Source organism: Rhinoraja longicauda, chromosome 23 (assembly GCF_053455715.1).
Source record: "Rhinoraja longicauda isolate Sanriku21f chromosome 23, sRhiLon1.1, whole genome shotgun sequence".
Classification (NCBI taxonomy): Eukaryota; Metazoa; Chordata; class Chondrichthyes; order Rajiformes; family Arhynchobatidae; genus Rhinoraja; species Rhinoraja longicauda.
Window position 1 is genome coordinate 36,195,046 of NC_135975.1, and position 27,367 is coordinate 36,222,412.

At 45.1% G+C, this 27,367-nt stretch overlaps 1 protein-coding gene across 1 annotated transcript in view; it reads left to right on the forward strand.

Moving 5' to 3' along the window:
• The window catches only part of cfap54 (cilia and flagella associated 54), a 300,159-nt gene that overhangs the window by 174,642 nt on the left and 98,150 nt on the right, over nucleotides 1-27,367 (forward strand). The window contains exons 43-49 of the mRNA XM_078420057.1: nucleotides 2,413-2,500; nucleotides 5,644-5,835; nucleotides 9,128-9,194; nucleotides 11,050-11,250; nucleotides 15,697-15,783; nucleotides 16,426-16,545; nucleotides 25,678-25,728. Coding sequence (XP_078276183.1) covers nucleotides 2,413-2,500; nucleotides 5,644-5,835; nucleotides 9,128-9,194; nucleotides 11,050-11,250; nucleotides 15,697-15,783; nucleotides 16,426-16,545; nucleotides 25,678-25,728 — 806 coding nt within the window. The remainder of the gene's footprint in view (nucleotides 1-2,412; nucleotides 2,501-5,643; nucleotides 5,836-9,127; nucleotides 9,195-11,049; nucleotides 11,251-15,696; nucleotides 15,784-16,425; nucleotides 16,546-25,677; nucleotides 25,729-27,367) is intronic.

A 27,367-nucleotide genomic window follows, 5' to 3' on the forward strand; every position in this document is an offset into this window, starting at 1 on the left:
GCTGGTTTAAACCGAGATAGACACAAAATGCTGGAGTAACTCAGCGGGACAGACAAGACTGGATTCATGTAGATCCAGTCAAAATGAAGGGGCCTGACCCGAAATATCGAGAGATTCTAGATTAGTACGGGTGTCAAAGGTTATGGGGAGATGGCAGGACATTTGGGTTAGGAGGGAGAGATAGATCAGCCATGATTGAAGGCGGAGTAGACTTGATGGGCCGAATGGCCTAATTCTACTCCTGTCACATGATCTTATGATCTTATGATCCTTTTTCTCGAGATGCTACCTGACCCGCTGAATTACTCCAGTACTTTGTGTCTCTCTACAGACGGACGACATTTTGAGTCAAGACCCTTCATGTGGATCCAGTCCAAATGAAGAGTCCTGACCCGAAATATCGACTGCCTATTTCCCGCCACCAACGCTGTCGGACCTGTTGAGTTCTTCAAGCAGCTCATTCTTTTTGCTGCAGGAAAGAGACTCTTCTAGATCTCATAATTCTAACCTTATGGAAAAAAGCAGCGTGAAAGAATATTTGTGCTGTGTCCAGGTCCTGGCAGATCTCCCAACCCGTATGAATTTGGGGCAAAGTTTCCGTTTTCTTATTTCATTTCCGCCATTCCGATTTCGCCACACATTTTTCAGCAAAACACATGCCTCGCCGCTGTACTCGCCTCGCCGCTGTACTCGCCCGGCCTCGCCGCTGTACTCGCCTCGCCGCTGTACTCACCCGGCCCCACCGCTGTACTCGCCTCGCCGCTGTACTCACCCGGCCCCACCGCTGTACTCACCCGGCCCCACCGCTGTACTCACCCGGCCCCACCGCTGTACTCACCCGGCCCCACCGCTGTACTCGCCTCGCCGCTGTACTCACCCGGCCCCACCGCTGTACTCGCCTCGCCGCTGTACTCGCCTCGCCGCTGTACTCACCCGGCCCCACCGCTGTACTCACCTCGCCACTGTCCTCACCCGGCCCCACCGCTGTACTCGCCTCGCCGCTGTACTCACCCGGCCCCACCGCTGTACTCGCCTCGCCGCTGTCCTCACCCGGCCCCACCGCTGTACTCGCCTCGCCGCTGTACTCACCCGGCCCCACCGCTGTACTCGCCTCACCGCTGTACTCACCCGGCCCCACCGCTGTACTCGCCTCGCCGCTGTACTCACCCGGCCCCACCGCTGTACTCGCCTCGCCGCTGTACTCGCCCGGCCTCGCCGCTGTACTCGCCTCGCCGCTGTACTCACCCGGCCCCACCGCTGTACTCGCCTCGCCGCTGTACTCGCCCGGCCTCGCCGCTGTACTCGCCTCGCCGCTGTACTCACCCGGCCCCACCGCTGTACTCGCCTCGCCGCTGTACTCACCCGGCCCCACCGCTGTACTCACCCGGCCCCACCGCTGTCCTCACCCGGCCCCACCGCTGTACTCGCCTCGCCGCTGTACTCACCCGGCCCCACCGCTGTACTCACCCGGCCCCACCGCTGTACTCACCCGGCCCCACCGCTGTCCTCACCCGGCCCCACCGCTGTACTCGCCTCGCCGCTGTACTCACCCGGCCCCACCGCTGTACTCGCCTCGCCGCTGTACTCACCCGGCCCCACCGCTGTACTCACCCGGCCCCACCGCTGTACTCACCCGGCCCCACCGCTGTCCTCACCCGGCCCCACCGCTGTACTCGCCTCGCCGCTGTACTCACCCGGCCCCACCGCTGTACTCACCCGGCCCCACCGCTGTACTCACCCGGCCCCACCGCTGTCCTCACCCGGCCCCACCGCTGTACTCGCCTCGCCGCTGTACTCACCCGGCCCCACCGCTGTACTCACCCGGCCCCACCGCTGTACTCACCCGGCCCCACCGCTGTACTCACCCGGCCCCACCGCTGTACTCGCCTCGCCGCTGTACTCACCCGGCCTCGCCGCTGTACTCGCCCGGCCCCACCGCTGTACTCACCCGGCCCCACCGCTGTACTCACCCGGCCCCACCGCTGTACTCGCCCGGCCCCACCGCTGTACTCACCTCGCCTCGCCGCTGTACTCGCCTCTGCAGAACTGCAGACTGTTGGAAATAATAGTTGTTTTTCACACGTGACACATACGCGCATTTTTCTTTCCTGAAAAGTTGCATTACGTGCCATATTATGAATTTTGATGTAAAATTCTGAATTTTGGTCATCAAAATTCTGAATTTGTAAAATCAAATGTTGGGAGGTCCGTCCTGGTGATGCAAATTCCATTATCTTCCAATGGACCTTCCCCATTACGTAAATGGAGAATTACAATGATATTTCAGTGGAATTGTGTTGGTAAAAAGGTATAATAAATAACCCTAATGTGAATGACATTTATCTTTCAATGTTTAACAATCTGCTGACATGTTCATATAAAATGTATCTGATTTGTTATCTTATCAATTAGACATACTTCGATCAAATGGCCTGAACGATTTGTGTGCACAAGCCCTTCATGAACAAGGGAATTTTCACTTCCTTCGAGAAAAGAGGAGGTAATTTTGTACCAATCAGTCATTTGAACGCCATATTAACCTGACAGTTATCCAAAATTAAAATATTCTAAAAGTAAACCTAGCATCTAAAAGTAAACCTAGCAATTATAGACCTATTAGTTTGACGTCTGTGGTGGGAAAATTAATGGAAAAGATACTTAGGGACAATATATATAATTATTTGGATAATCAAGGCCTGATTAGAAACAGTCAACATGGATTTGTGCCTGGAAGGTCATGTTTGACTAATCTTCTTGAATTTTTTGAAGAGGTTACCAGGGAAATTGATAAGGGCAAGGCTGTGGATGTTGTCTATATGGACTTCAGTAAGGCATTTGACAAGGTTCCACATGGAAGGTTGATTAAGAAGGTTAAATCGTTGGGTATTAATAGTGAGGTTGCAAGATGGATTCAACAATGGCTGAATGGGAGGTACCAGAGGGTAACGGTTGACAATTGTATGTCAGGTTGGAGGCCAGTGTCTAGTGGAGTGCCCCAAGGATCTGTGTTGGGTCCACTGTTGTTTGTCATTTACATTAATGATCTGGATGATGGTGTGGCAAATTGGATTAGTAAATATGCAGATGATACTAAGATAGGTGGAGTAGTTGATAGTGAGGTAGATTTTCAAAGTCTACAGAGAGACTTGGGCCTTTTGGAAGGGTGGGCTGAAAGATGGCAGATGGAGTTTAATGCTGATAAGTGTGAGGTGCTGCATTTTGGCAGGACAAATCAAAATAGGACGTACAGGGTAAATGGTAGGGAATTGAGGAATGCAGTGGAACAGAGGGATCTGGGAATAACTGTGCATTGTTCCCTGAAGGTGGAATCTCATGTGGATAGGGTGGTGAAGAAGGCGTTTGGTATGCTTGCCTTTATAAATCAGAGCATCGAGTATAGAAGTTGGGATGTAATGTTGAAATTGTACAGGGCATTGGTGAGGCCGAATCTGGAGTATGGTGTGCAGTTCTGGTCGCCAAATTATAGGAAGGATGTCGACAAAATGGAGAGGGTACAGAGGAGATTTACTAGAATGTTGCCTGGGTTTCAGCACTTAGGCTACAGAGAGAGGTTGAACAGGTTGGGTCTTTATTCTTTGGAGCGTAGAAGGTTGAGGGGGGACTTGATAGAGGTTTTTAAAATTTTGAGAGGGACGGACAGAGTTGACGTGGGTAGGCTTTTCCCTTTGAGAGTGGGGAAGATTCCAACAAGGGGACATAGCTTCAGAATTGAGGGACAAAGGTTTAGGGGTAACATGAGGGGGAACTTCTTTACTCAGAGGGTTGTGGCTGTATGGAATGGGCTTCCGGTGGAAGTGGAGGAGGCTGGCTCGATTTTATTATTTAAGAGTAAATTGGATAGGTATATGGATAGGAGGGGATTGGAGGGTTATGGTCTGAGTGCAGGTAGATGAGACTAGGTCAGGGAGAATGGTCGGCGTGGACTGGTAGGGCCGGACAGGCCTGTTTCCATGCTGTAGTTGTTATATGTCTGTTATATGTTATTGCAGATTCAGGTTTAAGTTGATGGGGAAAGATTTAATAGAAACCTGAGGGATAACTTTTTTTACACAAAGGGGGGTGTGTGTATGGAACAAGCCGCTGAAGGAGGTAGTTGAGACATATATCATTATATCATCATATCGTTTAAGAGATATTCGGATAGGTACACCGATAGGATACGTTTAGGGGGTTATGGGGCAAGACAGGTGAGTCCAGTGTAGTGGGAGATGTTGGTCAGCTTGGGCAAGTTGGGCTGAAGGGCATGTTTCCATGTTATATGACTCTCTCACTCTTTAACTCCACTTTGACTCCCCTAACACTTACCTAAAGTGTTACTAAAGGCAATTTAGAATTGTAAACTAAACCACCAGCCATGTCTTTGGGATGTGGGAGGAAACTGGAGCACCAGGGGGAAGCCCATTTGGTCACAGGGGGAATATGAAAACACCACATGGCACTGGAAGTTGGGATTGAAAAGGTAGCACTGGAGCGTTGAGGCAACAGTGTTACATGTTTGAACCATTGTATCTCTCACAAATTCTTGGACATTCTGGGAGGTTTGGCAACCCACATTTGCCACAACTAAAATGTGCCATATTTTGTCTTCTTGGAGGGGTGGGGTGGTAAATCAATGGGAATTTTTATTTTCCTAATCTAAGAGGATTGAGTCCAAGTTAACAATATCTAACATTGGTCTAGCTAACTACGGCTGAGATTTAACTGTAGAATGAAAGTGTGCCCATCAAAATATACTCACTTAGCATCAAGTGTGAAGTACATCTGGTTCCAAACAGAAAATGATGGAAATATTTAGCAACTTGTGCCTCTTCTGTGGAGAGAAAAACCTATAAATGATCATGAACTGAAAGGTTGACCTGTTGAGTATTCTAGGTTTCTCTGATTTTATTTCAGTTGCCGATCCTTTGGAGTTTATTGCTTTTCAAGTATATTTAGATGGTTATTTCTGTTTTCATCCATCTGTCCTGTTTCCTTCTCCCAGTAATAGTTGTTGATAGTGTTTCCCAATTCCCTTCTGAGTTTGTTGCTCCCATTCTTCCTCCTTGCACTGCACCTATATGTTCCTCTCTTGCGTCTTTCCTTCTTTCCCATTTTAATAGTGCCCTCTTCGTCCCTCTTTGCCTTACCCTTTTACTAGTTTGTGTGGCTTCCCCTCTATCCCTCCGTCCCTCCACCATTGTTTGTGGCTCACACCTCTTGCTCCATTGTGAATACTCCTTTATCCCTCCCTCGCTCAGATTATCCTCCCCCTTTGGTTGTTACTCTAGTTTGTATTTTTATGTTTCTGTCCCATTCTTCAACTTGTATTTTTTTTCTCTCTGTCCTTCAGTTGTTTCCACGGGGCTTGAGTTCCCAGGTAATTTTCAGGCCTATTGCTAACAACTGGCAAAGAAGTGATATTTGCAAATATAAGGAACAAGCAGGATAGGGGCCATAAGAGGTTAGTTGGAACTCACATCAGCAAGGGTACTGGGAATCTGAGAATTGTGCGGACAACAAACATTTCTTTGTCATCAGGAACAATGTCCTGGAGACCAGCCGTCATTACTGTGTGCAAGGATTTGAATGCTAATATTTATGAGATTATTACTTGCCTATAAGAGGAAAATATATATTTTGCAGGAAGGCTTTTACATGCTGGACGCAAGCAATTGATGCAATTGTAAATGTGACTGACTTTATCAATAACTGGCAAGACATGGAAAGCAGTGGCATTTCATTTAAACATTCAAAAGATTTCAGTGAAACACTACTGCAGCGCGCTGGTATCTGGGGCTGTGTGCTGGCTGGAATCCTATCTGCAAAAATAGCTCAGTAAGTATGACAAACCCACACATATTACATTATTCCGTAATAAGCAAAAAGTAACTTTTTTTTGGTCGGAAGGAACTGCAGATGCTGGTTTAAACCGAAGATGGACACAAGATGCTGGAGTAACTCAGCGGGACAGGCAGCATCTCTGGAGAGAAGGAATGGGTGATGGTTCGGGTTGAGACCCTTCTTCAGACAGTCAGGGAAGGAGCAGGGGGAGATACAGAGATAAGGAAGTGTGAGAACGAGACATCAAAGACGGTGGAGATCAAGGACAATGTAGAATAGATCATTGTTAGCTGGGAGAAGGTAACAACGAAGCAAGCAGCCAGACTGGTGGGAGAACTGGGAAGGGGGAGGGATGGAGAGAGAGAGAAAGCAAGGGTTACTTGAAGTTCGAGAAGTCAATATTCATACCGCTGCGGTGTAAGCTGCCCAAGCAAAATTGAGGTACTATTCCTGCAATTTGTTCTGGGCCTCACTCTGAGAATGGAGAAGGCCCAGATCAAAAACGTCAATGTGGGAAGGGGTGGGGAGTTAGTGTTTAGCAACTGGGCAATCAGCTAGATTTAGGCCAAAAAAAGTAACTATTTTTTACTGTTTTGATCGTTAGGAGTAAAGTTACAAATTGCCGCATAGGTTATATGTGCCTGTACTCCTCTGTCATATGTTTTGTTGGAAAAAAATGAGGTCATAGAGTTAGTTTAGGTTAGTTTAGAGATATAACGTGGAACAGGTCATTCAGCCCATCGAGTCCACGCCGACCAGCAATCCCCGCATACTTAAACTACCCTAAACACTCGAGGGACAATTTACAATTATACCAAGCCAATTAACCTACAAACCTGGACGTCTTTGGAGTGTAGGAGGAAACCAAAGATCCTGGAGAAAACCCACGCAGGTCACTGGGAGAACGTACAAACTCAGTACAGACAGCACCGGTAGTCAGGGTCGAACCCAGGTCACCGGCACTCTAAGGCAGCAACTCTACCTCTGCGCCACCATGCCGCTCTGAGGAGAGATTAAGTTATGGAACCGTACATCATGGAAATAGGACCTTTAGCACACTGAGCCCCATTGATCATGAAGCACCCATTTACACTCATCTTACATTGATCCCATTTTATTCTCCCCACATTCCTATCAACATCCTCTGGATTCTGCTACTTGCCTGATACACCAAAATCAATTTACAGTGGCCGATTAACCTATCAACTCACGTCCTTGGAATGTGGGTGAAAATTGAAGAAAATCCAGAGTCACAAGGAAAGCAAACCAACTCCGTAAAGACAATGCCAGAGATAAGTTTTTAACTTTTTAGCAAGAGTTCTGTGGCAGCAGCTCTACCAGCTGAGCCATTACAATACCCTAACACTTTTCACTGAGGGTATAAGTTGGCGAGCCTTATATCAGTGGTGGTAAAGTTATTGGGAGGGATTCTGAGAGACAGGATTTTATTTGCATTTGTAGGTAAGCATCAATAAGAGACTTAGGGAACTGCTCAAGTATCAAATTAACCACACAGTTCTAGAGTAACTTGGCGGTCAGGCAGCATCTCTGGAGGAAATGGACAACTGGCATTTCGAGTCCCGACCAAAAACATAATTTGTCCATTCCATCCAGAGATGCTGCCTGACCCGCTGAGTTACTCCAGCTCTTTGTGTTGTATTCAAGGACTGATAAGAGACAGTCAGCATGACTTTGTCCGTGGGGAAATAATAATAATAATAATGCATTACATTTATATCGCGCTTTTCTAAACACTCAAAGACGCTTTACAAGGTTTACTAAAACATAAAAGAAAATAAATAGATAAATAAGTAAACGAAGAGAAAAGGAAAAAGAAGGTGAGGTGACGGTCAGTGATTGAAGGCAGTGCTGAACAGGTGAGACTTCAGTGATGTTTTGAATGTGGTGAGTGAGGAGGAGTCTCTGACGGTTTGGGGTAGTGAGTTCCAGAGTTTGTGGGAGCAGCGATGGAGAAATAATGTTTTTATTAGTAAATGTTGGCTCCTCTACCTACATTTTCCCTCCACTACATTTTCACCATGTCACCTTGCTTTACCCTGAATTCCTTCTGCACCATATTCTCCCATGAACCTCCAATCCTTTCCCATTTCTTGATATTCACACTTACTAAACCCTCTCCTAATCGACGAGCCTTGTCCAATCACTGAGTTTACTGTTGGCTCCAGCTATTTAATAACAGTGCTCCAACATCTCTGATAAAATGGTTTGATGTGAGAGTAAAAATATTTTGCAGTAACGCATCTCCTTGGTATGAGGGGTTAAATGGTAAAAGGCAGCTTGCATTAAGGTCAAATTGTTATATGGAAAGTTTTCTAGGAACACAACCTCCCCACAACATAGTCTGTATTTATAATTATGAGAAATGTAGATAGGGTGGATAGCCAAAGTCTGTTTCCTATTGCATGCCTGCCCAATGCAAGAGGTGACTGTTTAAGGTGAGTGGGAGAAAGATTATCGAGGAGTTGAAGGATAAAACTTGTATACTAAGCAGTTGGTACCTGGCATGAGCCGACTGGAGGTGACGGAGGCAGGAATTTAAGAGGCCTCTACGATACGATACAATACGATAGAACTTTATTTATCCCAGGAGGGAAATTGATCTGCCAAAAGTCATAAAAACACAAGATACATGAAACATTAAATTAAAGTGATGAGTGGAAAGCTTGGGAGATGTGCAAAGATTGGGGTGGGGGTGGGGGGAGGTGGGGGGGGGGGGAGGGGAGGGAGTCAGTCTCCGTCTACCCCATGACAGAAGGGGGAGGAGTTGTAAAGTTTGATAGCCACAAGGGAGAAGGATCTCCTGTGGCGTTCTGTCCTGCTTCATGGTGGAACCAGTCTGTTGCTGAAGGAACTCCTCAGGTTGACCAGTGTGCCATGGAGGGGGTGAGCTGTATTGTCCAGGATGCTTCGCAGTTTGAGGAGCATCCTCCCCTCCAAGACCACCTCCCATGAATCCAACTGTGGCCCCAGGATGGAGCCAGCCTTCCTGATGAGATTGTTAATCTGATTGGTGTCCACAGTCTTCCCCCTTCTGCCCCAGCACACAGCAGCGGAAGATGTGACTGGCAATCTGAGCTCAATTCCTCCTTCTGATGTTCCATAACCAAAGAACTGCTATTAGTAGGAAGGAACTGCAGATGCTGGTTTAAACCGAAGATAGACACTATTTTTGTGTTACTGAACTGTTATTAGTATTCCACTTTGTTATGAACGCTTCACCATAAGTTTGTCTTTTGTTTAATAATGCTCTGTTCTTGTGAATTAGGTTGATTACAGTCTCGGACCTCAAATTCAGAATTGATTGCTGCATCTTATCAAGTTTTTTCTTTAAGGTATATGCATGATTTCTAAGCCCATAAAAAATAACCTATTTTCTAAGCACAATGCACGTGGGATTACGATGTTGTTGCCATCACTGAGGGAGATTGTGACAGTTGGGTAGAACTGGCATCCAAGTGTCGTGGTGTGTGCACTTTTCAGTGAGGTGTGGTGGAGTTTGGGGGGTGAGGAGGAGAATATAAAATGGAGATGGCATTGACCGGTTGGTCAGAACATGCATTACCTCAGCAGTCAGGAAAGATATCTTCGAGAGCTCCTCAAATTAGGCCATATGAGTAGAGATTAGGAAGAAAAAAGGGTATTGACACTCTGTTGGGGGAGTATTACAAACCTTTAGTTTAGTTTAGTTGAGAGATACAGCACGGAAACAGGCCCTTCAACCCACCAAGTCCGTACCGACCAGCATTCCTCGCACTTTAGCACTACTAGAGACAATCTTACATTAATACAACGTTACCAAGCCAATTAATCTACAAACCTGTGCGTCTTTGGAGTGTGGGAGGGAAGCGAAGATCTTAGAGAAAACCCACGCAGGTCACGGGGAGAACGTACAAACTCCGTACACACAGCACCCGTAGTCAGGATCGAACCCGGGTCTCTGGCGCTCTAAGTCAGTTTTGTTGAAATGTGCTGAGAAATGGTAGATGGATTTTAATCCAAATACTTCCATCCATCTTGCCTCCTGTAAGGAATATATTCCATCTTTTAGTTCCAAAATCTCCTTTACGTTTGCTGCAGTGGTCAAACATTCTGCAGACGTATATCTGAAATGACTTCCTTCTTTCTTCACTGTGGTCAGAATAATTGGCTGCATCTCATCTATTTTGTGCGCCTATGATCTTGCCCTTTCTCTTCTTGGACAGAGCAAGAACAGAGCTCTGCAGGTATCTTCCACCCTACCAACCTCCTGATGGATCATTCTTTGCAATTACTACCACCTCCATTCAGAATCAACCATCAGACACCTTCCCCTCTCTTTTGTCAGCACTTCAAAGGGATTGTTTCCACTGTGACTCCCTCATCCTCAAAAGGGCATCCATAAGAGTCAAGAGAGAGAGAGAGTCAATAGTGTTTTATTGTCACATGTCCCAGATAGAACAATGAAATTCTTACTTGCTGCAACACAACAGAATATGTAAACATTATGCACTGCGAACAATATAATAAACAAGAGAAAAGAAAAAGGTCCAGTGTGTATATATACACATACTTACAAATACGCACACACACACACACACATATATATATATATGCACACATATGTGCACACAAAAAACAATAGTAGCGCAATAATAACAATAATAGTATATTGTAATTCAGAGCTTATTTGAGGTTGTGGTGTTTAATAGCCTGCTGGCTGTAGGGAAGAAGCTGTTCCAGAACCTGGATGTTACAGTTTTCAGGCTCCTGGACCTTCTTCCCGATGGCAGGAATGAAATGAGTGTGTGGCCAGGGTGGTGTGGGTCTCTGATGATAAGGATAGCACAGTGGTGCAGCAGTAGAATTACTGCCTGACAGCACCAGAGACCCGAGTTCAATCCTGACTACGGGTGTTATCTGTACCGAGTTTGTACGTTCTCCCTGTGAAAATCGTAAATTGTAAATTGCCCCTAATTGTCGATACAATTATAAATTGTCCCTAATTGTGTAGGATAATACCAGTGCACAGGGTTATCACTGGTCGGTGCGGACCCAAGGGCCAGTTTGCACGCTATATCTCCAGACCTCTAATGTCTCTCTTCCATTTGCATGGTTCCGCCATCCAGGCAAAACATTGTGAGAATAAATTTAATGCAGACAGTCAGTATTGTGAAAAGTGATCAACAACATATAAATATATCATTCCAGGGCCTGCTCAGAACCACTCTTCCACACCCACGAAGTGACCGTGAATATGCGACATATGAAATCGGACTTGATTGTGACGTTGTTGAGCTCATTCCTGGGATCGACCTTTTCTCAGACCGTTTCAGAGCTGATGTACAGACAGTGGTGGGATGTATAAACTTCGTGCTTAATGAACTGCATGCTGCAAAGCAAAACCTATTGGTACGAAAAAAAAAATTTTTAAATTCGCAAAGTTCTTTTAACTGTATTGAAACCTTTCAAAAGTTACTTGACAATTAACATTCTAGAAAAATTGAGTATTTGCTTTCTTAATTATGCATTATAATTTTTAAAGTCATCGCTCGATTGCAATATTTTATGCTGTTGTAACCTGCAAAATGCAAATAAAAATGCATTAATTGTTATCACAGTTGATAAATGTCTTCTTCACTCTCCCTTATCTTTATGCCACTAATGGACAGGTACTGGAAAAAGTGAATGATATATTCTCAAATTTTAAAATTGCAGTTTTGGACATCTTTGGTCCACAATTTAACAATTGGATCTAAGGTAGACACAAAATGCTGGAGTAACTCAGCGGGTCAGCCAGCATCTCAGGAGAGAATGAATGGGTGACGTTTTGGATCGAGACCCTTCTTCAGACTGATCTAAGGAATGGGTGATGTTTCTGGTCGAGACCCTTCTTCAGACTGATGTCAGACTTCAGCCTCCACGATGCAGAGCCAACACCACGGGGCCTGACTGCTGGGTCCCACTGCTCTCCCCCCCCCCCTCCTACAGGGAACCTCAGTAGGGGTTCCACTGGGTCACCCCTTCCCCCTTTAGCCAGGTGGCCCTAGCTCCTCCTCACCCATGAGGGGAGCTGTGCCCCCCTCCTCTCTGAACACCCAGCAGATATCGCCTCGGCCTCCATCTCTCACCTGCCCTCATCCGACCCCAGCCCCCACCCTTGCCGTGTGTTCACCATCCCCCCTGACCTCCCCCTTTCTGATACAGAACGGTCTGTCCTCAGCAGAGGCCTCGCCTTTGTTCCCCTCCGCCCTCACCTCACCGAGGTCCGGGTCCGTCACGATGTGGAGCTCTACTTCCGTTGCCTCCGCTACCGAGCCTTTTGCCATGGGAAGGTGTCCTCACCCCCCCAGTGATGACCCCTTCTCTCATCTCCAATGGACCCCCTCCTCTTGGACTACCCAAGATGGCCATCTACCTTCATTAGACCTTTTCATTTCCAACTGCAGGCGGTACATCAACCACCTCACATTTTCCACTCCCCTGACTTACTCTAAAATTCTCCCGAGATGCTGTCTGACCCTGTCTGACTGGATCTGCTGGACTTTGTAATATTTTGGGGTCTTTCTCATCATTCCAGTTTTTAAGGATCATCCAGTATTTTAAAGATAACCTCTAGGCTTTTTCTTCTCGACTGAAAACCACCTTTTTATTCTACCGTCCCCACCTCCAACAACTGCTGCAAATAGTTTATGAACATCTTGACATTAAGAAATCTTGGGTTTAGTCATATCTGGCATTTCTCTCTGGTCCTTTGGACTAAAGTTCTATGTTCCAAGACTAAAGCCTGAGCTTGTGTCTTTTTTATTCCTCACCTTAAATTAATGCCTCTGGCTTTATATGACCTGTAATGGAGATATGTCTCACAAACTATCCTATCTATGCCTCTCATAATTTTGTGGGCTTCTTACCATGTTTCCTCTCAGCTTCCTCTTGTCCAAGGAAAACAAACCCAGCATCTTCAGTTTCTCTTGAGTTTGTTGACTTTCAATTCTATATTTCATTGATTCATATAGTGGAGAAACAGATTCTTCAGCCCACCATATCCATCTTGCCCCTCAAGTAACTATTTACAGTAATCTCATCTACGAGTACTTGGACCCTAATCGTTCAAGTGATCATCTGTTAATTCTTAAATGTGTGAGACTTTACGTCCAGCACCCTCTCAGGCAGTGTTCCAGAGTCCACCTAATCAGCCTCATGCACTGCCTTGAGGACATAAAATGTTGGATGGCACAGAACTTCCTTCAACTAAACGAGAGCAAGTCTGAGGTCATCCTATTCGGCCCCCGACTCCATCAAAACAATAACAGGCAGCCTTGGAAGCCTATCCTCCCTAGTCAAACCCCATGTCAAAAACCTTGGCATGATATTTGACTCTGCATAAAAGTTTGACAAGCAAGTCAACGCTGTGTTAAAGCCAGCTTCTTCCAGCTTCGTACCATAGCTAAAATCAAACCATTCCTCCAATTTGATGACATTGAAAAAATCATCTACGCATTCATTTCCTCCAGCCTAGACTACTGCAACTCCCTATACACTGGGATCAGCCAATCATCCCTGTCCCGCCTGCAATTGGTCCAAAACGCCGCAGCGAGACTCCTGACGGGTACCCGTAAAAGGGACCACAGCACCCCGATTCTGGCCTCTCTCCACTGGCTCCCAGTACAGTACAGAATCAACTTCAAGCTCCTCCTATTCACATACAAAGCCCTAAACGGGCTTGCCCCCCCCCCCCCCCCCCCCCCCCCCCCCCATATCAAAGATCTTCTAACCCACCACTCTATCTCCAGGTCCCTCAGGTCGGCCGACTTGGGGCTACTCACTATCCCGCGGTCTAGGCCTAAGCTCAGGGGTGACCGCGCTTTTGCGGTTGCAGCTCCTAGACTGTGGAACAGCATCCCTCTCCCCATCAGAAATTCCGCATCCATCGACTCCTTTAAGTCGAGGCTGAAAACCTATTTCTACTCCCTAACGTTTGAGGCCCTCTGAGGGGGCGCTGTGAACTGTTTGCGTATGTGCTGTTATGTTTGTGTGCCATTGTATGTTCGTTCTTAGTACCTGAACTGATGTACAGCACTTTGGTCAACGTGGGTTGTTTTTAAATGTGCTATACAAATAAAATTGACTTGACTTGACGACTATCCTGTGGATAAAAATGTTCTTCCTCAGATTCTCTTACCCTGTGCACTAAACGTCTTACCCTGACCCTCTAGACACCTGTACTGTTTCACTCTCAATCTCTCCAAGCAGATTTCTGCTCTGGTGTGATACAGAAATGGTACTGGTCATAGTATATTTTGTCTGAATGGGATTGTAATAAACTCTCTCAACCTTTTTGAACTAACCGCATCTATCTTTCACCCCATTTAACAACTTTCATCCAAATCTCCATTGCTGTAACTTATCCTGTTTGCCATCACAAATAGACATTACCTGCTACAAGAATGCCAAGATTTTAAAATGCTCCTGAGAACTGGAGGTAGAATCTGTAATCATGAGTCCTTTGTTTGCTCCTCCAATTGGGTCTCTGGGCATGTCTGACCTGCTTTTTTCAACGTTCCTCTGTCAAGAATGATTTTGTTATTGAGATAGTTCTTGTTCATTTAGCATTGACCAAAATAATAAGAATATGGCACAGCTGGAACTATGTCTGTTGTTTCAAGGGATCATAGCAAGTTACACCATGGAAGGAGATATTTGTCCCAATGAACCCCTGCTGGTTGTATGTCAGAGCAATCCAGCTCCTCCCATTTCCCAACTCCTCTCCATATCCTTGCACAGTCCTCATACAGTTCCCTATAGAATGGCATGATTGAAACTGCCCGCTAGCCCCAGTAAAAGTAGTGCATTCCACACCCTAACCCTGCAGAATCGTCTTTCTTAGTGTCACTCTAGATTCTTTAGCCAATCTCCTTTGTTATATATTTTCTCGTTCTTGGTGTCCCATTAGTGGGAACAGTTGCTACTCTCTCTGGATCCTTCACGGTTTTAAATATCTCTGTCAGATCTCTCTTGGCCTCCACTGTTTCAAGGAGAAAACCCTCAGTTTGTAAATCTATACAATAATTTTAAAATGTTCTTCCCAGGAAACATTACAGTAAATCTCTTCTACATGGGAAAAATCAGCAGTCTGGTAAACCTGCACCCTCTCCAAAGTCTCGATATCCTTGCTTATGTCCAGAACTGTACGCAATACTCCAAATGGGATGCAGTAGAATCAGTGGTTTTGGATTTTCAAATTTCTCATTTTCTCTTTACTTCCTCCATTCCAGCTTCCTGATTTGCACAAACACTTTTTTAAATGCCAAATGGGATGATCCGATACTTGATGTTCTCGGTTCTGTCAATGTGGAAACTCTTCAGGGATGTTCCAAGAAAGACTTTGAATCTCTTTTTATACATTGCCCTCAGTCGGCTCTCAATAGAGTAGCTGCTTTGTTAACATGTTTTCCAGATGTCAATAAAGTTTCATTTTGAGCTGCCTGTGCTCATGGGGTACCAGTATTTTCTTAGAAGTTTGATCAAGAAATGCCTGTGATTTCTCACATGGCACTTTGGTGGGAAGCGGTGGGAGGTATTTTTATGGTAATCTGCCAAACTGCAGGTAAGCAAATGAAGTTAAAAAAATTAAATGCATATGTGAAATAAGTAAATTAAATAAATTCCAAAAATACATACTGTCATTCTAAACCAGTAAATCAAAAGAAACATTCAAAATAAAAAAACAATGATTCCCGCTGCAAAGAGGAGGTAATGGGTTCAAGCAGTCTTTAATAGCTAACATTATGTCCAATGAATCGATGCCTACTTCAGTTTAAGAAGCTTGATTTTAATCATGTATCTCTTGTATGATAGGCTTTACCACTGTTCACACTCTACCAATACATTGTCAGTTCAATCTGTCGTGATGTACAGAAGACCATTGAAGCAAGAGTATTGAAGGTGAGTGATTACCAGTGTACTGACATTCAAGCATGCATTTTTTGTGAGATTCTCTTTAACTTGTGTAAATATAGAACACTCATAGAAGCTTTGGTTAGCTTCTCTGGATTTTCCACTCAAATTACAGTAACGAAATAAGGTGAGGTCAATTGAACAATTGAATCTCGTCGAGAGTTGTTACGTGCAACTTCATATGTTTAATTGGACAAATCATGCTGTACAAAGAAAAGATATTAATGAGTGAGCATTCAGTAACCTGCTGGGAAATTATTTCTTAGTTTTCAACAATATAGCAGACTTTATAGAATATCAAAGCAAAATACTTTTCCAATGCTTCTCCATCTTTAAAAAAAAAATGTTTTCATTGTTTGGTCAATAAATTGCTTTTGGACAGGACTAATAATCCTTATTGAATCCTTCTTTTTGTAAGCATCTATATTTTCTATCACAAGTTGTGATAGAACTTGTGAATAATTCATTTAATGGCTTACCATCTCTTTGTTTTTATAACATTTAGAGAAGATAGGGCTTCCTGCTTTCCTAAACATTGTGAATTGGAATTTGCTTTGATTTAGTTAAGCTGTCCAATTGTTTATAAATTCATCACAGAGTACATATTTTTGTTTTGACCAATTGAAACAGATGAGAGCTTTGACGGACTTGGGACTCTTCGAAGAAGCGTTTGCTGAACACCATGTCATAATTAATGGTGAAAAGATTCCATGTTTACTTTTGGGAGGTTTCAGACCTTCAGAGCCCAAGGTATGCCACAATTTTGCATCTATTTTCTTGTGTTCATTTTATGCATCTTCTTTATTTTTTACCTTCTATCTTGAGGCAACACTGTGACGCAAATTGTGTTTGGGGCATGGGAGAAATTATGTTCTCCTCAAAGCTTGATGGAAGACTAAAAAGAAAAGTAATTAACTAAGAAACCTGAAAGTCTTTGTTAATCTGTTTGCTTCTTCCTATTCTGTGTGGAATGTTCTGAATGCAAAGAAGGTGAGTGATATGTTGTGCTGGAGTAACAGCAGTTCAGCATCTGCAGTTCCTCCATACACTCTCTCTCTGTCACCCGTCCATCTGTGGGAGGTGATGGTACGGCTTGGTGTTGTCCTGCTTGGAGAGGGGGATTTTTCATCAGTGGTTACATTTCCTTGTGTGACTGACTAGACCTATCCGTGACAGGCAGATCCTTCCACAGTTTCCACAGGTGCGGTCGTCTCTGGTCGTTGTTCTGGGGAGTCCGTGGCTGCCGTCTTTGACCATATTGCGGCGTTGGCACCAGTGCTCCAGGGTCTTGAACCACTTGCTGTGGTGATGTTTCATGCCCGCCTGGAGGTCCTTCCTCCACCTGCCACGGTCCTCAGCAGCCGCTTCCCCGTTGTCAGTGTGGATGTTGAAGCGTCACATCCCTTTTAATTGTGTTCTTGTAGCGGAGCTTTGGTCTTCCTCTTGGTCTCCGAGCATTGGCAATTTCCCCATGAAGCACGTCTTTGGGGATACGCCCATTGTCCATCCTGTGTATATGTCCAAGCCAGCGGAGGCACTTCTGCTTGAGGATAGCAGGGATGCTAGGCATGTTGGTTAGACTTAGGACAGGTTCGTTGGTGATTTTGTCCTGCCAAGAAACTCCCAGGATGCGGCGAAGACAGCGAAAATGGAAGTTATTTAATTTCTACTCTTGATGTTGATAGGTCGTCCAAGCTTCACTACTGTAACTTTGTAGACAGTGACCTTGGCTTTGGTTGTGAGTTTCCTGTTCTTCCATGCCCGCTTGGTTAGTCTTCCAAAGGTGGTTGCTGCCTTTCCTATGCGTGAGAACATGGATAGGCAACATTTCACGTTGGGACCCTTCTTTAAACTGTTTCGGAGGGGATGGGGGGGTGTGGGGGGGGGGGGGGGGGATGGAAAGCTGGAAGAGATGTAGGATTAGGACAAAGTCTGGTAAGTAATAAATAGATACAGGTGAGGAGTTGGTCGGAGATGAAAAGATAAAAAGTGGGATAAGGACATAATGATGAAAGAAGTGCAAGTTGTGAAGCCAGAGAAAGGAGTATAGGTGAAAGGAGAAAGGGGAAACAAATAAATAGGTTTTGTTTTGTTTGTTTAGTTTATTGTCATGTGTACCAAGGTAAGTAAAAAACATTTGTTGCATGCAACCAGTCAGCGGAGAGACTATACAAGATTACAATCGAGCCATCCATAGTGTGAAGATACATGATTAAGGGAATGACGTTAGGTGCAAGATAAAGTCCAGTAAAGTCTGATTAAATATAATCTGTTGGTCTCCAAAGAGGTAGATAGTAGCTCAGAACAGCTCTCTAGTTATTGAGAGGAGGGTTCAGTTGCCTGATAACAGCTGGGAAGAAACTGTCCCTGAACCTGGAGGTATGCGATTTCACACTTCTGTACCTCTTGCCTGATGGAGAAGAAAAGAGGGAGTGACCAAGGTGAGACTCATCCTTGATTCTGCTGCTGGCCTTGCCACAGAGGGTGGTGAATATATAGAACAAACTGGCAGAGGAGGTAGTTGAGGCAGGCATTAAAAAAATATTTAGAAGACATTTGGAAACCTCCAAGATAGGAAGGTTTGGAGGGATACGGGCCAAACTCGAAGAGGTTTACAGGAATGATCCCAGGAATGAGTGGGTTAACTTGTGATAATAATAATAATAATAATAATACATTTTATTTATATAGCGCTTTTCATATACTCAAAGACGCTTTACAGAGATTTTGAGAACATAGGGAAATGAATAAATAGATAAATAAGTAAATAAATAAATGAACAGAGAAAGGAGACAGAAGGTGCGGTGACCTTCAGTGGTTGAAGGCAGTACTGAACAGGTGAGACTTCAGCGATGTTATGAATGTGGTGAGTGTGGGGGAGTCTCTAACGGTTTGGGGTAGTGAGTTCCATAGGGTGGGAGCAGCGATGGAGAAAGCCCTGTCCCCCCAGGATCTGAGTTTAGTCCGGATGTGGGGGGATAGGAGATTGGCAGTGGCAGAGCGGAGGGTGCAGGTGGGAGTGTGCCTGTGGAGGAGGTCGGTCAGGTAGGATGGGGCCAGGTTATGGAGGGCTTTGTAGGTTATGAGGAGGATTTTGTACTGGATTATCTGGGGGATGGGGAGCCAGTGGAGTTTATAAAGGACGGGGGTGATATGGTCACGGATCGAGGTGTGTGTGAGTAGACGGGCAGCGGAGTTTTGAATGTATTGAAGTTTATTGATGATTTTTGAGGGTGCGCCATAGAGGAGGCTATTGCAGTAGTCCAGACGGGAGGTGATGAAGGCGTGGATGAGGGTTTCTGCAGCTGTGGAGGAGAGGGATGGACGGAGACGGGCAATGTTTTTGAGGTGGAAGAAGGCTGTCTTTGTGATGTGTTTGATGTGTTTGTCGAAAAGAGGGTTTGATCAAGGATGATTCCAAGATTCCGGATGTGAGGTGAGGTGGATACTGGGAGACCATCAATGTTGAGGATGAAGTTTTGGGTGGATTTGGTGAGCGTTTTTGGACCAATGATGATGATTTCAGATTTGTTGCAATTGAGTTTGAGGAAGTTTGATTGAAGCCAAGATTTTATTTCAGTAATGCAGTTTGTCAGTGTAGGGTGTGTGGTGGGGGAGATTGACTTGGTGGAGATGAGGAGCTGGATATCATCGGCGAAGCAGTGGAAGTTGAGACCATGACGGCGGATTAATTGACCAAGGGGGAACAGGTAGAGGATGAAGAGGAGGGGGCCAAGGACTGAGCCTTGGAGGACACCTTGGGGGAGGGGAGCGGTGGGGGATTTACAGTTGTTAATGGAGATGAACTGGTGTCTGTCAGTGATGAGTGTTTGCAATCGCTGGAGTTTAGAAGAATGAGGGGGGACCTCATTGAAATGTACAGAATAGTGAAAGACCTGGATAGAGTGGATGTGGAGAGGATGTTTCCACTATTGGGAGAGTCTAGGACTAGAGGTCATAGCCTCAGAATTAAAGGATGCTCCTTTAGGAAGGAGATGAGAAGGAATTTATTTCATCAGAGCGCGGAGAATCTGTGGAATTCCTTGTTGTGGAGGCCATCAATGTATATTTTTTAAGGCAGAGATAGATAGATTGTTGATTAGTGCGGGTATCAGGGGTTATGGACAGAAGGTGACTGGGGTTAGGAGGGAGAGATAGATTATCATGATTGAATGGTGGAGTAGACTTGAAGGGCTGAATGGATTAATTCTGCTCCTATCACTTATGATATAAATTATACAAAATTCTACATGAATTCTGCATTATAGCACAAAGAAAAAGACTACAATTACAAGACAATCGTGCAAAACACATAATTAGAAAACAAGTCCATGGTTGTGTCCATGGTGGTCCATAGTATTCCACTCCTAAGGTAGGATTAGGGTAGTACTATCAGTTCAAGACCCTGATGGGTATCGGAAAGCGGCAGCTACTGAACCTAGCTTGTGTATCTCCAATCTGACAGTGCAGCAAGTAATGGGCACGGCCCAGATAGTGGGGATCCTTGATGATAGATCCTGCCTCCTTGAGGCAATGCCTCATGTGCATGCTTTTGTTGGTGGGCATCTGCTGTAATGCTAGCAACAGGGAGAATTCAGTTAGGTTGCTCATAAATCTGCTACTGATCTCAACGTTTGCTTCTTCCCTTGCATTAATGTCAAAGAAGAGTCATTGCTGTTCATATGTGCATTGAATCTTCTGCATGACCCACTGTGTTATGTCTGAGCTAGTCTCCGGATATGTGTCACAATAACTGAGCAGAAACCTCTGTCTCTCTGATGCATGTCCTTCTCTTTTATTTGATCTTTGGGATTGGCATTGATGGATAGAATTTCTCATCTGTTGCAAACTTCAATATTCTGCTGATGGGCAAAGTGTGGAGAATTAAATGGTGGATGCTTGCATATTTGTCATGAGCCCGTGTCAGCACCAGATTATCATTCCTATGTTGTTTGAACAATAGGTAGGATCACAATGGAAACTGAATTTCACCACATTTCCAATTGGAAAATAGGTGACAGCCTTTCAATACCTTGCCAAAGACATTATAAAAGTTGTTGATTATAGTTGATTTAGTTTGCAGATGACACAAAAGTGGGTAGTATTATAGATAGTGAAGATGATTATAAAAAATAACAGGTGTTTCTTGATCAGCTGGGTAAGTGGGCTGAGGAATGGCAAATGGAGTTTAATGCAGATAAGTGTGGGGAGTTGCATTTTGGGGAATCAAACCGGGGCAGGATCTTCACAGTGAATGGCAGGGGCCCCTGGAGTGTCATAAAGCAGAGGGACTTTGGAGTAAAGGTACATAATTGCCTGCAAGTGGCATCACAGGCAGATAGGGTGGTCAAGAATGCTTTTGAATCATTGACCTTCACCAGTCAGCCTATTGAGTACAGAGGTTGGGACGTTATGCTACAGTTGTACTATATGTTGGTGTACTGTGTTCAGTTTTGGTCACCCTGCTAAAGGATGAATGCCAATATGCTGGAAAGAATGCAGAGAAGACTTACCAGGATGGTGCCAGGACAGGGGGTGAGCTGTCGGGAGAGGTTTGGTAGACCAGGACTTAATTTCTTGCAGCACAGAAGGCTGAGGGGATTATAGGGGATTATAAAATCATGAGGGGAATCAATAGGATGAATGCACAATAATCAAACTTTACCCAGGGTATAAAGAAACAAGACGACATATGTTTAAGGTGAGAGGTGCAAGATTTAATACGAACCTGAGGGCCAGCTTTATCACTCAGATGGTAATGGGTATGTTGAAGGAGTTGCCGGAGTATTCTCTAAATCTTTCTAATCCATGTACCTGTCCAAGTGTCTTGTAAATTCTGTTGAAGCAAATACAACAACTAAAAGACACTTGGCCAAGTACATGGCCAAGTACATGGCCTTCATCGCCCTGCGTGGCTCGGCCTGGGACCTTCCATCGCCCGGTGGGGGCTCAGGACCTTCATCGGCCTGCTCGGTTCGGCCCTGGGACCTTCCATCGCCCGGCAGGGGTTCCAAAAGTCGGGAGCCTCGAAGCAGCAGTTTGACTGCCTGACCGTGGGAGAAGAACAGAGGAGGAGATAAGACTTTTCTTTGCCTTCCATCACAGTGAGGGTGTGCCTGGAGGAATCACTGTGATGGTTGTCTGTGTTAAACTTGTGTAATTGTGTGTCTTGTGCTCTTTATTGTTTATGACTGCATGGTAACGACAATTTCGTTCAAATCTATTTTTATAATAATAATAAAAGCTATTTGAATTTGAATGGATAGGAAATCGAACTCGCTTAAATGGGGCATTGTGGTCGGCATGGACGAGATGGGCCAAAGGGCTTGTTTCTATGCAGCATGACCCTAGTATGTTTCCACAGGAACCTGTGAAACCATTTTCTCTCAGATCTCAAGATAAAGCAACGGTTTTCTGCAGTTGGGTAATGGGTTGGCAAAAACAAGGGAACTTGAAGCTCCCACTCCAAGTGGTAAAGCAGAAGGATTTGGATACCCTTGTATCGCTGGATCAAAGTTATGCACTTGTCAATCTACAGGCATTTTGGATTATGTGTGCCAAGATGGGTTTTCCAAAAATGTGAAAGTACATTTTGCAAGCCAATACTACAAACATTTTTCATTGTGTGAAAACTATAAAAAATCCTTAATTGGCTCAACAATTATGCATTGTCAAGGGGCGCACAGTGGTGGCATGGTAGAGTGGCTGCCTTACAGTGCCAGAGACTCTGATTCGATCTTGACTACGGCTGCCGACTGTACGGTGCTTGTACGTTCTCTCTGACCACGTGGGTTTTCTCTGGGTGCACTGGTTTACTCCCACAATCCAATGATGTAAAGGTTCATAGGTTAATTGACTTTGGTAAGTTGTAAAATTGTCCCTAGTGTGCGTAGGTTAGTGTATTGGGTAATCACTGGTTGGCACAGACTCGGTGGGCTGAAGGGCCTGTTTCCACGCTGTATCTCTGTATCCTCCCTTCTAAAGTGTGCTTAAATGAATCATGTCTTAAATGGCACCTTAATGAATGCCTTCTGAAATTCCAAATACAACACATCAATTGGTTTATACTTGTCTGTTTTGCTGATAGGAAACTCTAAAAACTTGAACAAATTTGTCTAATTTGAATTACATTTCATAAATAAAAGTAGAAATTTATGGAAATGCTCAGCAGGTCAGGCACCATATGTGGAAAGAGAAACAGTGTAAAAGTTGTCAGTTATAAACCCTTTATCAGAATTGTTCAATTTTCCACAGATGCTGCATCACATTCTAGTTGTGCAGCATTTTCTGTTGTTTTTAGATTTCCACACACAAGGCTTTTTAAAATTTATTTTTCATCAGTCCCTGTTTGACTTTGGCCAACTCTCCTGTTAATTTTCTAGCGCTCTGCCACCATGTCCTTTATGGTTTCAAGCATTTTTCTTCATTGTTATATCAGGCTAACCTGCCTACAGTTCCTTCTTTTTGCTTTCCCTCCTTTAGTTTAGTCTAGTTTTGAAATACAGTGTGGAAACAGGCCCTTCGCCCACCAAGACCACTCCGAACATCGTTTCTTGTTGTGGCTTAATGAATATCTCACAAATCTGAATAAGTAACCATGCAGGTAGACCAGGGAAAGGCTGTAGATGTTGTCTATATGGACTTCAATAATGCCTTTGATAAGGTTCCGCATGGTAGACTGCTCTATGTGGCTAGATTGCATGGCATCCAGGGGGAGCTAGCTGCCTGGAAACAAATTTGGCTTCATGGAAGGAAGCAGAGGGTGGTGGTGGAAGGTTGCTTTACAGACTGGAGGCATGTGACTAATGGTGTGCCTTAAAGATTGAACCCATTGCCATTTATAAGAAGAGGAAGACTTTTGGGGAGGGATGAAGGTGTCATCACTGGGTGGTGAGGACTCCATCCCATAGAAAGGCACGAAGGCGGAGGGGATGGAAGAAAAGCTCTGCGTAATGGAGAGCTCAGAGCTCATTGGGGTGGGAGCGGAGAGGTACAAAGATGAGGCCTCTGTTGAGGACAGATCATTCTAAGTCAGAGAGAGGGATGTCTAGGGGGATGTTAAAAACACAACAAGGGTGAGGGTGGGGGGCAAGAGGGGTGGACGGAGGCTTAGCCAAGGTTATATTCATACGATACCATACGATATGATACGATAGAACTTTATTCATCCTCTGAGGGAAATTGGTCTTCCAACAGTCAAAATACACAAGTTACGCAAAAACTTGAAATTAAAATTAAATTAAAAGTGAAAAAGTGAAAAAAAGAAAAAGACAGGCTGGTTGGCTGGTTGCCGTGTGCACAGCGCCTTCACCAGAACAAACAAACAAACAAACGCAGGCTTATCCCCTGGGCAGAGGATTATAAAACTAGAGTGCCCCCCCCTCCCCTACACCGGGTCCCCGTTTGTTCTCCCACCGTCCCTCACGGCGGTCCCCCCACACTGGGTCCCCAGCGTCCCTCATGGCGGTCCCCCCACACTGGGTCCCCAGCGTCCCTCACGGCGATCCCCCCACACCGGGTCCCCAGCGTCCCTCATGGCGGTCCGCCCACGACGGTCCCCCCACAACGGTCCCCTCACGGCAGTCCCCCCACACCGGGTCCCCATTGCTCTTCACGGCGGTCCCCCCAGACCGGGTCCCCAGCGTCCCGCACGACGGTCCCCCCACGGCGGTCCCCTCACGACGGTCCCCTCACACCGGGTCCCCAGCGTCCCCCACGGCGGTCCCCCCACGGCGGGTCCCCAGTGTCCCTCACGACGGTCCCCCCACGGCCGTCCCCTCACGACGGTCCCCCCACGGCGGGTCCAGCGTCCCTCACGACGGTCCCCCCCCACGGCGGTCCCCTCACGACGGTCCCCTCACGACGGTCCCCTCACACCGGGTCCCCAGCGTCCCCCACGGCGGTCCCCTCACGACGGTCCCCCCACGGCGGGTCCCCAGCGTCCCTCACGACGGTCCCCTCACGCCGGGTCCCCAGCGTCCCTCACGACGGTCCCCCCACGGTGGTCCCCTCACGACGGTCCCCTCACACTGGGTCCCCAGCGTCCCCCACGGCGGTCCCTTCACGACGGTCCCCCCACGGCGGGTCCCCAGCGTCCCTCACGACGGTCCCCTCACGCCGGGTCGCAATAGTCTGCCCCTCCCCCCTCACGCTCATCGACTGCTGATTCATAAGCATTTGATTAATGTTTTATAGATTTATAAACAGTTGTGAATGTTTCTGAACGTCAGGAACATATTCTAAAAAGAAAATACTGATAAAATAAATCTGAAAATAGAGGATGTCCTCCACAGGCCACATTTCGCCTGCGGAGAGAAACAAAGTTAACATTGAAGTATAAATTCTGTTAAGCTATCTAACCCATTGAATGTTTCCTGCATTTTCTGTTTTATATTTTGCAAATGTTGACTTATTTGACAATGGTGTGCTGAGTTAGCTCTCAGTTACATTGCAGTGTATCAACAAGCTCATGGATGATAAATGATGTGCCTGAATTGGTGAACATTGTACTATTTTAACTTATAAAACCACCTTTACATTCATAGGCCAGGTGTTGGTAATGTAATCGGCTTTTCAGCATTGCTTGCATTGCACTAGCAAGTCATTTGTCTATGGGAAAACACCCAATCTGTAACTGATAATTTGCTGAGTTTCATCTTTACCCTTTGATGATGCATATGTTTCTGGTCTAAAGATTGTGAAGTTTCAGGTTTCGTGCAGCAACTCTACTGCTGCTCTGCCCTATTTGCGTTTTGTTCTTGACATGACATTGGGCAGCTAATATATTGTACTATAATCATGTTGTAAATCTGGAGTCATTTTTTGCTCGATAATAATGAAGATATGTGAAGTGATTTAAAAATGTAAACATCTCTCTTGTAGGTTCAAATGAAGTTTAATCCATCAATACCACTTCTCAGTGATAATTTACTGGTAAGAAATAAATATTATCGAGGTAAAATTTGGGGCTTTTTTTGTTGAACTATGAATTTACTGTCATTTGTTTTTGGGATGTTGGTGAAATAGCTTGGTAGTATTTTTTGTCCATCTTGAAATACACCTTAAGATTCACATTAGATTACATGATTCTTGATTTTTCACTGGTTCACTTTGATCATTTTAATGGCACCAACCCAACATTTACAGTTACATCTTATGTTACAATAATGTGATAAGATAACAATTTTTATTTTCCAGCTTACTAGCTTGTACTAAAACTTGGACTCAATCAATAAACATCACTTGATTGTTAGGAGCAGGATAAATTGGATTACTTAATTCCTTTGATCATCAACTGACATTGAAAACTATTTTCGATGTTTCTATGAAATGTACCGAATAGTGAAAGGCCTGGATAGAGTGGATGTGGAGAGAATGTTTCCATTAGTGGGCGAGTCCAGGACCAGAGCCTCAGAATAAAAAGATGTACCTTTAGAAAGGAGATGAGGAGGGATTTCTTTAGTCAAATCTGTGGAATTTATTGCCACAGACGACTGTGGAGGCCAATTCAATGGGTATTTTTAAGGTGGAGATTGATAGATTCTTGATTAGTACAGGTGTCAGGGGTTACGGGGATAAGGCAGGAGAATGGAGTTGAGAGGGAAAGATAGATCGGCCATGATAGAAGTAGACTCGATGGGCCAAATGCCCAAATTATGCTCCGATAACTTATGAACTTTTGACACTGTTGATTGGATACTGAGATGAACTTGTTGGAACTGTAAAGAAGAATTCCACTGGGTGTGACTTAAACCAAAATGTGTAGTGAGCAGCATATCTCTGCTCTTCCATCTAGTTTATGTCCATCTTCCATCTAAGTCGAGTGGCAACTCGACTTAAATTGATCCATCATTATAACATTACCATTAACAAATTAAATTGGAAGCATCTCATAGAAACATAGAAATATAGAAAATAGGTGCAGGAGGAGGCCATTTGGCCCTTCGAGCCAACACCGCCATTCATTGTGATCATGGCAGATCATCCACAATCAGTAACCTGTGCCTGCCTTCTCCCCATATCCCTTGATTCCATTAGCCCCACTAGCTCCAAGAGCTCTCTTTTAAATTCATCCACAAATTCACAACTCTCTGGGTGAAAAGGTTTTTTCTCACCTCAGTTTTAAATTGCCTCCCCTTTATTCTTAGACTGTGGCCCCTGATTCTGGACTCCCCCAACATTGGGAACATTTTTTCTGCATCTGGCTTGTCCAGTCTTTTTTATAATTTTATGCGTCTCTATTAGATCCCCTCTCATCCTTCCAAACTCCAGTGAATACAAGCCCAGTCTTTCCAATCGTTCCTTATATGACAATCCCTCCATCCCAGGGATTAACGTAGTGAACCTACGCTGCACTGCCTCAATAGCAAGGACGCCCTTCCTCACATTAGGAGACCAAAACTACACACAGTACTCCAGATGTGGTCTCACCAGGGCCCTATACAACTGCAGAAGGACCTCCTTGCTCCTGTATTCAAATCCTCTTGTTATGAAGGCCAACATGCCATTAGCTTTCTTCACTGCCTGCTGTACCTGCACGCTTACCTTCAGTGACTGGTTTACAAGGACACCC